General features: G+C 33.8%; 1 protein-coding gene and 1 pseudogene across 1 annotated transcript; one reads left to right on the forward strand and one right to left on the reverse strand.

The window, feature by feature from the left end:
* The first annotated feature begins 206 nt into the window (after nucleotides 1–206).
* Nucleotides 207–1133, forward strand: LOC129869875 (uncharacterized; annotated as a pseudogene).
* Nucleotides 1134–7541: 6408 nt separating this feature from the next.
* Nucleotides 7542–10182, reverse strand: LOC129871422 (zinc finger protein CONSTANS-LIKE 16-like). Its single transcript, XM_055946331.1, has 2 exons — nucleotides 9006–10182; nucleotides 7542–8095 (listed from the first exon to the last, which is right to left on the reverse strand). The coding sequence occupies exons 1-2, from the start codon at nucleotides 10032–10034 to the stop codon at nucleotides 7850–7852; spliced, it is 1275 nt and encodes a 424-aa protein (XP_055802306.1). The 5' UTR covers nucleotides 10035–10182; the 3' UTR covers nucleotides 7542–7849.
* Nucleotides 10183–13376: the final 3194 nt, after the last annotated feature.

Genomic DNA, 13376 nt, shown 5'->3' on the forward strand with positions numbered 1-13376 from the left:
TATATATTTAGTTTCCATATATAGATAGTTAGTTTTCTTGTATTAGACACTTGTATTAGGTGTATATATACTTATTATGTTAATGAAATAAAGCAAGAGATTAATTTCTTTTATGGTATCAGTTGTCTAGGCAAGTTCTCTCCTTCTTCTTCTAGGTCTCCCGCCGCCGCAGCCCCCCTCGCCTTCCTCGTCCTCACTTTTTCACCATGTCTACCTCTAAATCTTCCTTTCATCTTGCTCTTGCTGTCTCCAACATCAAGAACCATGTTTCCATCACTCTTGAGATGGAGAATGTCCAATATTCCACTTGGGCGGAACTATTTAAGATTCATGCACGATCCCATCGGGTAATTGATCATATTATTCCTCCTGCGGCAGGAACGGAGAAACAGCCTCAACAGGAGGAGGACAAAGAACTGTGGTCCACCCTTGACGCCACCTTTCTCCAATGGCTGTACGCTACTATCTCTCATGATCTGTTGCATACAATTCTGGAACCTGACACCATGGTGATGGAGGCTTGGAATCGCTTGCGTGATATCTTCCAGGATAACAAACACTCTCGTGCTGTCACCCTTGAGTACGACTTCACTCATGTCGACATGGCCAATTTTCCCAATGTCTCTGCCTATTGTCAACATCTCAAATCTCTGGCGGATCAACTCAAGAATGTTAGCTCTCTAGTGGCTAACGATCGTCTAGTTCTTCAATTGGTCTCGAGCCTTACCGAGCCCTACCAAGGTGTGGCGACTCTTATTCGCCAACGCGACCCTTTGCCATAATTTTATCAAGCTCGTTCGATGTTCACTCTTGAAAAAGCTGGCCGTGCTAAGAAAGCAGCCCAAAGTTCCTCCGCTGCATTAGTTGCTCGCTCGTTCGAAGGTCCCACTGATGTTCCTGATAATTTCTCTTTCCACCGCCATAATAGTGGTGGAAAGAGACACCACAACCGCAATAATAATGGAGGCAGATCTCGCGGCAGCCATGGCAGTCGTGGCGGCAGCAGAGGAGCTGGCAGCAGCGGCAGTCCTGCTGGCCGTGGTGGTCAGCTGGGTGGCAGCAGAAGTCGCGGCAGCACTAGGCAGCATTCAATGGCGCAGCACTCTCCACAATTTTCTCCTTGGTCTGGCTGACAACAGTGGCCATGGCTGGCCTCTGGGGTCCTTGAGGTGTCCCACCATGTCCATATCCGTCAACCACTTGGTCCCGACCCACTTATGGACAACAACAGCCACCAAGAGCGGGTGTTCTTGGCCTCCGACCCCAGCAGGCATACACTGCAGCCCCTACGCCTACGGACATTGAGGCCGCAATGCATACTCTTGGGATCACTCCTCCGGATATAAATTGGTACATGGACACCGGTGCCACTTCTCACATGACATCCAATTAAGGTAACCTCACGTCCTATTTTAATAAGAGCATTAATCGTGGTATTATGGTTGGTAATGGTCACTCTATTCCAATTCATGGCTATGGTCACACAACTTTATCTTCCCCGGGTCCTCCCTTGCACTTAAAAAATATCCTCCATTCACCTCATCTAGTTAAAAATTTGGTGTCCGTCCGCAAATTTATCACTGATAACTCTGTTTCTATGAATTTTGATCCCTTTAGATTTTCTGTGAAGGATTTTCAGACGGGGAGGCTCGTAATGAGGTATAACAGTCGGGGAAAGCTTTATTCAATCACCAATCCAGTCACTTTACCATCTACTTTTGCGGCTTTGGCACCTTCTCTTTGGCATGATCGTTTGGGTCACCCGGGCGCACCTGTGTTGAATTCCCTTAGGAAGAATAAATTAATTGATTGTACTCAAAGTAGCGATGTTCGTATTTGTCATTCATGTCCTCTTGGAAAACATGTTAAGTTGCCCTTTTATGCATCCACTTCTCTTATACCGTTTGATATTATACATAGTGATCTTTGGATGTCACCCATTTTGAGTTCCTCCGGTCATCGATATTATGTCTTGTTTATGGATGATTATTCTAAATTCTTGTGGACATTTCCTTTATCACACAAATCACAAACCTTTTCCACATTTTTAAATTTTAAGACATTTATTCGAACTCACTTTGAACGGGATATTAAGAATATACAATGTGATAATGGCAAGGAATTTGATAATGGCCCTTTTTGAGACTTCTGTAAAATCAATGGTCTGTCGTTTCGTTTGTCTTGTCCTCACACGTCCCCTCAAAATGGAAAAGCCGAAAGACAAATCCGTACGATTAATAACATTGCTCGTACCTTATTAGCTCATGCTTCCCTTCCTCCTTCCTTTTGGCATCATGCTTTACAAATGACAACTTACCTTCTCAACATTCTTCCTCATAAACTGTTAAACTAACTATCTATATATGGAAACTAAATATATACAATTTATTACAAATCTGTCAGAATATATTACCATATATTCTAACAGTAACCAAAATGAATTCTTCTAGAAAAATAAAATTTACTCTCAGAAAAGCAAATACAACCTCAGATTATTTCTTTCCACGTTAAGGTACCAAAATTTGACTTCTTTTTGCGAGTTAAATGTGTTTTAAGCCAACTCAGATAACTGACAGGAAAATAAAGTTAGCTTAAATCTCATTTTAAAAATTAAATTATAAGTAAATTACATTATTTAAATGTAATATGTTATTTAAATTTGATTTAATCTAATTATAGTATTTTTCTTATCAGAAGAATCACATATCACTGTTATAGCCAAGATTTGCTAGGCTCACTGCAACAAAATATTAAAATTCAACCAAATGGGAATTGTCCAACAGATGAAGATAAGTACTATTGTCATTAAAATTTAAATCCAACATTTAAAATTGAAATTAGTTATTCTTCTATATGTTATGAGATAATTTATTCTATAATTGGGGTTGTTTAATAGCTAGTAAAGAATAATTTATTCATGTATTAATTTATGTATGAGTTATATATTGTTTGGTAGCTAGTTAGAAATAACGTATTTATGTATAATATTAATATGATATTTGATTTGCAATTCAGAAATTCACACAATATATGTATAAGTTATGAGGAAAATTTGTATAGTATTTTTTAGGCAAAGTAACAATAAAAGAATAACCGAATAACTAATATCCACCTAAAAACTAATGCTGCATAAAGGCATAACTAATATTATAATAATATTTATATTACTAATACTTGCATAATTCTAACTAGATATCAAATAACTCTTTAATGATAAAATAAATAATCTTGAGACTAACTAATATATATCTTAAGCCAAACATTATATAAAATAATCCTCAAAATTATTATCTCTTATTTCTCGTACCGAACGACAATCAAAGTGGGTTAGAATTTATTCAATTTTACCATCACTACTGACAGCTAGTTTAATTATAATAAATTCATATAGGTGGTAAAGGAATTTAACAGAAGAAACACAACGACAAAAGGAGGAGGAATCAGAATGTGCTAAATTTTAAATGTATTTTAAACTGTGACTATATTTTCAATAGTAATATTAAAAGTGGCTACCTGATGTCATTTCTTCCCCAAAATCATAATACAAAATGTATTTAATGTAGTTCTGAAATTTAAAAAGAATAAAATATACAACAAATTTTATTATTACTTTAAAAATAAAAATATTATTTTTAATAAATCCTTGGATTAAGGACTACCCCAAAGTCAGAACACTGAAAAAAAACCCATCGGATATCCATTTTAAGATACGTTATTCAACTTTTGTATCTATTCAAGGAATTTATAAAGAAAAATTACCTAAATACACAACTTATTTTATTATATTCTTTAATTTTTTTTACCATTTGAAAATATTACAAAAATCCCTATTCTCTCCTATTTTTGGATACATCACTGTACGCGATGTATCAGTCGGATACATCACTTTACGCAATGTATCGATCGGATACATTATTTACATGATGTATCAGGATGTCGGATATACCACGTTATGAGATGTATCGATCGGATACATCACTTTACGTGACGTATCAAGACGTACGTGATGTGAATCGAGTAATGTTTAAAAAGAGTTGGTCTAGAGTGTAATTGAGAAGAATCACTATGAGATTTAGATAAAATTTATAATTGATAGGTCCATTTACTTAAATAATATAGTATATAATATTAATTATGAATTTTAGTACATATTTTACCTTTACTAAAAAATACAGTATTTTTCTTATCCAACTAACAAAAAAATAAAGTATCTTTCTTTTTCTTTTTCTCTCAGTCTTCCGTTTTTTCCAGTTTTTTTCTCTTTCCTCCTCTTTCTATTTTCTCTCTCTACTTCTTCTCTTCTTTTTTTGTCTGTTTTTCTGCTTTTTTTTCTGTCCATTTTTTCCCTTTCTCATTCTCCCTCTTTTAGAAAAAATAATTAATTATTTTAATTTAAAATTTAATTTTAAATTATATATTATACAAATAATGCTTTTAATATTTTTTAAATGAAATAAATTTTTATATAAATACATATATAATGCATTTCTGACACAATAAAAGAAATAAATATAAACGATAAGTGTAATACATTTTTAATTCAATATACTATTTATTATAGGCATGTTTCAATGCACGTGGTAGATATATAACTAAAATATTTTTAATATAAATGTATTATAAGTATTATGTGTGAATTTCAAACATTCTAGTACTATTCAAATTAATTTACGCTGTTAGAAATATATTATATTTGTTAAAATAACAACAATTGAATTCATAACAATGTATAATATTAAATTCTAATTGTAATACATTTTGAATTCAATATATTATACTTATTATAAAATAACCTTAGAAAAAAGGAGAAAAAAGTTTAAGCTGCAGCATAAATTTATAGCACGTCCATCATATTTAACAAGATTATGATCGCGCGGAGCGTGAATAATTTGACTATTTAAATTAAAATTTCAGTCAACGTTCGAATACCTTTTTGGCGAAGTTAATATTTTGATGAAGTTAATATTTGATCGTTCGCTGAACTTAATTAATATGTTATACGGGGCGGAGTGTTGGCCAGTTAAGGTATCTCACGTTCAAAAGATGAAAGTTGCTGAAATGAGAATGTTGAGATGGATGTGTGGGCATACCAGGAGTGACAGGATTAGAAATGCGGTTATTCGGGACAAGGTAGGAGTAGCCTCGGTGGAAGACAAGATGCGGGAAATGCGACTGAGATGGTTTGGGCATGTGAAGAGGAGAGACACAGATGCCCCAGTGCGGAGGTGTGAGAGGATAGCCATGGATGGTTTAAGAAGAGGTAGGGGTAGGCCGAAGAAATATTGGGGAGAGGTGATTAGACAAGACATGACGCAATTACAACTTACCGAGGACATAACCTTAGATAGGAGGGTGTGGAGGACCCATATTAGGATAGAAGGCTAGTTCATAGTCTCGTTATTCTTCCTTATTAGTAGGCGTATTAGCACACTATGTTTCCCTGTGGTCTGATGTCTATTATTATTTATTACTTTCATTATTTTCTGTACTTTGATTGTTCTATGTTATCTAGGTTGCTTTTGCTTTCGTTACTTGCTTTTCCATAAAGCTTTGAACTTCTTATTCTAATCTGACTTTTTTTTTATTTTATTTGATTTTACTGAGCCGAGGGTCTTTCGGAAACAGCCGTCCTACCTTGGTAGGAGTCAGGTCTGTGTACACTTTACCCTCTCCAGACCCCACGTTGTGGGATTTCACTGGGTCGTTGTTGTTGTTGTAATATTTTACTGGACGGCTATCCATTAGCTTTTTCCCGTCCTATTTTTCGTGGCACCTTTAATTAGTCCATCTCAAAAAGAATGTCACTTGTATTTTTTTTAAAGCTTTAATGCACAAGTCGTCGAATTCCTTAATTTGGGACAGGCCAAGTCTCGACGACAAGTATTCGCATTTGAATGATTACAATCGAGATGGCTTTTTCAGGGACCGACTTCTTCTCTAAGGCAATCCCCTCTATTCATGGGAATGCTACTTTGAGAAATGCTACGCGATTTCATAACCTGAGCTTTTCTTAACCAGCTGGCCTTACTTCGGAACATTGATTCTAATGTTGCCACATAAAATAGGATCGGTGAATAATTTTTTTTTCCATTTTATGCTAGTAATAAACAATATAAAAAATAAAAAAAGACTTGTGACTAGTAGGGACCATTGAAGCACATCAACCAGTGAGAAAGTGCCAAGATCTGAATTTAATAGTAAGGTCCACTGCCAATCATTTTGCCCATCAAATTCAATCTTCCATTCTTCACTGCCAATCATTTTGCCCATCAAATTCAATCTTCCATTCTTCTCCAACTGAATGTTCAGACTGTAGACAGATGCAAATTTTAACATTTGAATTACATCCAAATAAAGAATTTAAGATGACAATTGATAGATGTCCCCATGAGCGTAATGCAATTTTATCAGGTACTATTATAATCTATATATTCTTTGTTAAAAAAAAAGAAAACATTAAGCCCAAATTAACCTCAAATAATATCTCATAAGGTGACAGATTATTACTTTAGATTGTAAAAAGAGTCCAATTGTTCATTCCACAAATGATGTGGGATTACTAACACGGTAACACCCTTGCATGCTCGGATCCGTCAATTATAGTGTGAATAATATAATATGGAAGCTTAATATAAGATAAATTAAAAATTGAGATTAACTTGATTCTAATATCATATGAAGATTTGTAAGTTCTATGAACCTGATAGATATGAATGAAAGTGAACATTAAGCCCAAATCAACCTCTAATAATACCTCATGAGGTGACAAATTATTACTTTAGATCGTACAAGGAGTCCAATTGTTCATTCCACAAATGATGTGGGATTACAAACACCCTTGCATGCTTGGATCCGCCAATTATAGTGTGAATAACATAATACGAAAGCTTAATATAAGATAAATTAAAAATTGAGATTAACTTGACTCTGATATCTTATGAAGATTTGTAAATTCTATGAACTTAGATAGATATATATCTATGAAAGAGTCTTTGCATCCTGTTGGGAAATCGGGGAGGACAAGCATTCTCCATAGCACTCTATTTTTTTTAAGACAAGTAACACAACGAATTCTTCTTTGTTACACTCAACTCATATTCTTTTTTTAGACAAAAGGTGAATATTTTTTTCCATCAATTTAACCTACATTTTGGCTCTAAAACCTAGATATTTATAAGAATTCTTCTAACATGTATACATCTATTCTAATACATGTAGCATAATTTAATTCTAAACTTTTTCCTATTCCCTAGTTCATGAATAAAAACATACATGCATAATACATGAACTAGGTAAATGCATGTATCACAAATATATGCCTTTTTTTCTTTTACCAACAAAAGGTTCATTTTTCAACACCCCTAAATCGTCAAATCGAAATAAATTCACAAAATATTCTTCAATTTCTCAAATCTTCTACAATATATCTTCATCAATCCTTTGATAAACTAGAGTGTGAATTTACTCATATATCTGGCATTTTTTCATCCTATGTATACCTTCTCTGACAAGGAAGAGAACAACAATTTGATGAGCTTATACATGACAAAAAGTTGCATAGCAATGCCATTATATATATTGTAATCACTATGCATACATCTAGGAAAAGCAATTTCAGGTTTACTTGTACTATTAAAAAAATAGCACATAAACCTGATCCTTGCAAACATTGGTGAATATAGGATTTAGAGTTAGTAGATTCAGAACGTGTATGATCTATGTATACATTTTAAAGAAAAAATTTGTATACATATAACTAGTTCGAGCTGAAAGCAATGAGTTCAGTTGAACTCACAAAAATGGCTCTAAACTTGTCTCTGTTTAAAACTTCACTTATTTAAAACTTCACTTATTTATTAAGCGAAGGAAAAGGGGTTGGTGCAAAATTGGTCCTCTTGACGAATCTTCCTTTCATTCGAGGCCTTTTCTCAGCGTTCAATTTCCTAACTTCGTACCTTATTTTCTTGGAAAACAACCTCGTTCGCCGCTTCTCCTTGTACCTTAATACTCTTGCTTCTCTTCCTTCATCCATTACTACTCCATTTCCGGTCATTAATCCCATGTCTCCATATGGATGGTTTTTTCCACAATTTCCCTGCAAAATTTAGGTCAATTCATTAACCATTAGCTCATCTACCATCAAACCACATTGTTTATTTCTATATTAACTGGTTGCTATATTGAAATATTGTTATAGAAAACATATAATAATACACATAACATGAAAGTTCGGCTCCATTTTTTTTATATTATATTAAAATATTGTTATATAGGATTGTTATAGAAATGTCTGATTGTAATTACATACAACCAAAAAAGAAGGAAAAAAAGAAGAAAATATAATCTACCAAATTGGGAGGATATATATATCTCTTCATTTTAATGTGACAGACTTGGAAATTAGCCAAAAACTTCTTTTCACATGCTTGCCCAAATATACCTAACAATTAAACCCTTTTCTAATGTCTAGATATTTATACTTCCAATTTCTAACAGCTCATACAATGCAAAACATATACAACAAATTGAAGCAAGTACTGGCCTTCTTGGCCAAAAAGCGAAGGATAACATAACACACTTTACCAATGTTCATGGGATTTGGCAGTGCCACACAATATTTACATTATTTATGCAATTTAGCCTTATACAAAAGGTAAATTATCTTATTTTACATGTTGCTAATTCCACTTATTAACTGTAATTACTAAATAATCTAACATGTATAAAACCATTTTACAATATCAGTACATAAATTATAAACTCAATTATACATAAATATAAACTACTAGAAAAATAGAAATTAGTGACGGACGAATTATCATAGCTAAACAACAAAAATCCCATGCTAATCTCATTTGAGAACAGATAATTATAAAAACAAATCAATTAGCTAGGAATTTTTTAGTGATGGATTAGCTAGACATTGCCGACAAATTCCGTAGCTATTTTTTTTGTTTTAGTGATATATATGCCAAATTTAATAGTATTCGGCAATGGAAACTTACAATGCACATTGGCCAACAGTCATTGAAATCTACTTGGGGCCGCTCGCCGGTAGTCCAAGGAGACCTTTTGTGAGGCCAAGAATTTAAAACACCTCCATAATCAAGATTTAACATAATCTTATTATTATTTTTTCCACTATCATAATTATCCTCCATAATCATCTCCCCAAATTCAACCTTTTTATCTTCATCTGAGTTACTAATAACTTGTGAATCATAATCAAACTTTAGCTCAAAAGTCTCTCCAACCATATCAATTTCCGAATAATCAACTTGATTGATATCATGATTAGTACTAACCATATTCACAAACCCCACATCTCCTCCATCTTCAACTTTCACTAATTTCTCATCATTTTTCTCCAAAAAACCTAACCCTTCCATGTAATTAAACGACTCTTCATCATCAAGTCCTTTCCCTAATAAACTTTCCACATCCGCCGCGAATTCTGCTAGCTCCATCTCTGATGGAGCTAGCATACCATGAAACCTATTCACATCATCATTAAAATCAACTTTCATCTTTTTAGAAGAAGAATATTCGTTACCATAATTAGAGCCATCCGCTACGAAGGGGTCAAAAATAGGGACACGATATAGGAGTTGCTCTTCTTCGTTCTCATCGCCTGAATTCTCATCACTCAATATCTCTGGGACGATGAGTTGAATAGGGTTTTTCATTTCTTCCTCCTCCATGGATTTAATTCTTTTTGCATGCTTATTACCATGCCTAGGTGTTCGTGCTTTTCTAGTAAATCCACGATGCCATGATGGAACTGAGTCTAACCCTGATCCTGAACTTTCCAAATTGGGAAATTCATCTGACGATTTGAGAGATGACGTTTTAAGAAGAACCCTTTCATGCCTACGAGCCAAAGGATTGGCCGAATGGACGGAAGAATCACAAGATTGACACAAGAAAGCATCATCGGCTGCACAATACCATCGTGCCCTTTTCCTTATGCAATTGTCACAAGCCCTCGCCGTTTTCGCGCCCACCGCGTTTGCTAATTTTTTCTCCGAACTCATAATTGATGCAAATATGTTTCAAATATAATATTTTTATTTTTTTTGATGTTTGTAATTATAAGAATTGAGTAGTAGTTGGAAGAGGAAAGTTTAGTGAAATATGTCTTGAGTTTGGTCTTTATGTATAGTAAAGGCAATTGAAGAGAATTCAAAAGGCATAGGGAAAAAGTGCAATTATTTGAGGAAATATAGGACGAAACCCACAAAATTAATGCACTGTTTGGAGTGTTTAAATATCTTATATATATATAACAAACTCCACAATCTTATAAGATAATTCTATTTTTTTTTTAATTTAATGAATGATAAGAACCTATTATAACTGGTTATAAAATTGATATAAATATATATATTATTATTATAACGTCAGTGTATATAAGTTAAATAAATTAAATCGATAACTTTATATGCACTTATACCAATTAAATAAATTTTACATTACCAATGTAATTTAATCAATTGCTTCCCGTCTTTAATTTTGTAGGTAATTAATTTTTACATAACATAGGTAATAAAGAAATTTACAACATCAAAGTTTCTTTTTTTTTCTTTTCAACATCAAAGGAATGGGACTGCAATTTTTGGACCAGGCATATAGTGGCCTTATCTATTTTCCAATTGGCTAGTTTTTAAAAGTTCATCTAGTTTCTTTTTTTTGATTGGTTGCATCTCTTCTCAAATGGATTTCAGGTGGGAGCCACAGATAAAATTAGTATTCTCAAATTGATCTTATCTCTATTAAAAAAAAAGTGTCAATGTCTATGCTCTCTAAATTTGAAGTGGACATTTTTGTAAGATTGTTTCTTTTCAATTTATATGCCTGTCTAAAAGTTCATAAAACTCTTTTGTTGCGGTCCCGGCCAATTTTTCCACTACCTTCCTCAACTCGCTCTGTTTGATTCCAAATGGGAAAAGAGAAAAATCAAGATATATATGCCTTATGTTGATGTGACTGTTGGCAACATTTTTGTAAACACTGTGGTGATAATTTGAACTTCATTTGTTAGGACTATGTGGTATTAACCCCATGTTGTATTTTGAAATTAAAGTGGTACTGGTATGGGGTAAAAATGGGATTGGACATGTGACAAATCAAGAAGCGACTAGTGGAAGGAACAATAGGTCAAAAGTGACTCAACTTGAATAACATCAAATGTCATCTTCAGAATGTTGTTGATAAGGGCAATCCTATCCATGAAATATCCGAAGTCAAGATAGTTAGGATCTGTGTCAAATCAAAAGAGCCAGCATAGCTTCGAAAGTACGAAATCAGGCACCAGGTTGTGTCTGGACAAGATAAAGTCGACATAATTTTAGGGATCCAACCATTGCGGAAGAGTTTGAGATATCTATCATCTGTTAAGTAACTAGAGTAAACATATAAATTATTGACTTAATGAGGACATGATCCATGAATGTAGCTCCCTAGAGCTTAGTGAAATTGAATAAAAATACCAAAATCTCTTGGATCTGACCATTGAACACCAAGTAAACTATTGGATATATTGGTAAAAATTTAAAAAAATGTATCACTGCTAAAGTGTTGAGAGCAGATAATGACAGAGAATTTTTTAATTCTCAATGTTCTGAATTATTTTCTTTATTAGGAATTATCCATCAAAGCTCATGTGCCTATACACCTCAATAAAATGGGGAGGTGAACAGAAATCATAGACACATTTTGAAAGTTGCTAAATCCCTGAAATTTCAAAGCTCAATTCCCAATATATTTTGGAATAATTGTGTGAGAATTGTTGTTTACTTGATCAGTAGATTGCCCACTATCCTGTGTTACAAGAGAAGATACCTATGAGATGTTATACCACAAACTAGTTGCTTATGACCAGTTGAGGGCTTTGGATGTTTGTGTTTTACTTTTACTCTGCTTAAAGGGACTAAGTTTGTGTCGCTAAGAGAACTATTTTGGTTGGTAATTCATAAACACAAAAAGGTTATAAGTTATTTGGCTTAATATCAGGTGCTTGCATGATGAGTAGAGATATAGTATTTAGAGAAGATAGTTTTCCTTTGAAGAGAATGCAGGGAGAAGATGAGGATGTGTTTGGAGTGCATTTACCCTCCATCATCATGTTCTCCATCACAAATATCAATGTTTTTGCCTGAAACTTCATCTTCTGAATTTCAAACTCCACTTTCTGACTTTGCATCTACGCATTACCACTGACTCTGACAATATTCAGGATGATAATGTTGAGGTAACAAATGTTTAGGATGATAATGTCGAGGTCACAGATGTTCAACTACCTTGTATTGATGTTGATTCTTCTCTTGAGCCACGGGCTGAAATTGAGAAGCTCAAGAGAACTGGAAGGACTATCAATCCTCCTATTTGGTTGAAAGATTATTATATCACAGGAAAGAAATTTGCATCTTCTTCATTATACACTTCATAGACAAGTTTCTTATGATAGACTGTCAGCTGCCTACAAGTCTTCCATACATGCCTTTTAAACTCATGTTGAGCTCAAAAAGCTTCAAGAAAACAACATCTAATTAGAACTAGGTGAATGCAATGCAATTAGAAATTCAAGCATTGGAGGACCATCATATATGAGATCTAGTGCCCTTGACTCTTGGCATGCATGCTATTGACTCAAAATGGGTTCACAAGATCCAATATAAAGAAAATGGAAACGTTGAAATATACAAGGTTAGGTTGGTAGCTAAATGTTATAGTCAACTAAAAAGTTTGGATTATCTTAATACATTCTCACTAGTGGTCAACATGGTCATTGTGAGAACTGTCATTGGGACTTATTTCACATGGATGTGAATAATGCTTTTCTTCAAGAAGATCTCTATGAGGATATATATATATGCAGTTGCCGCAAGATTTCCATAGACAAGGGGAACCATTGATGTGTAAGTTGAAGAAATCCTATATGGACTTAAGCAAGTATGATGACAATAAAATATCAAGATCACATCCTAGTAAAATGAGGTTATTCACAAAATTCGTACGATCCTTCTTTGTTCACATAAGTGTGAGGTTTAGATTATGTTGTGATATTGGTGTATGTGGATGATTTTCTCATCACGAGAGCAATTTCACTTTAATTCAACTTGCCAAGTACACCTTGAATAAGGCTTTCAAGGTGAAGGATCTTGGACAATTAAGATATTTTTTAGGCATTGAGATACTTAATTCATAGAAGGAAGTCCTTCTGAATTAAAGAATGCATGTTCTGGAGCTCATTTCAAAGGTTGGGCTAACTGGTAGTAAAGCTGTTGTGACTTCTTTAGAAATGAACAAAAAAAACTCACTACACTGGCTTATAATATAGCTGATGATCCTGAAATAAAAGATTTTTTGAGCTTTCA

This window comes from Solanum dulcamara, chromosome 10, assembly GCF_947179165.1.
Source record: "Solanum dulcamara chromosome 10, daSolDulc1.2, whole genome shotgun sequence".
NCBI classification, from domain to species: domain Eukaryota; kingdom Viridiplantae; phylum Streptophyta; class Magnoliopsida; order Solanales; family Solanaceae; genus Solanum; species Solanum dulcamara.

What these genes read in the sequence shown, in the direction of transcription:
- LOC129871422 (XM_055946331.1), bottom strand. Translation starts at nt 10,034, where the DNA reads ATGAGTTCGGAGAAAAAATTAGCAAACGCGGTGGGCGCGAAAACGGCG. An exon ending in ACTGTTGGCCAATGTGCATT is followed by an intron (nt 8,096 to 9,005) that starts GTAAGTTTCCAT and finishes TAAATTTTGCAG; the next exon opens with GGAAATTGTGGAAAAAACCA.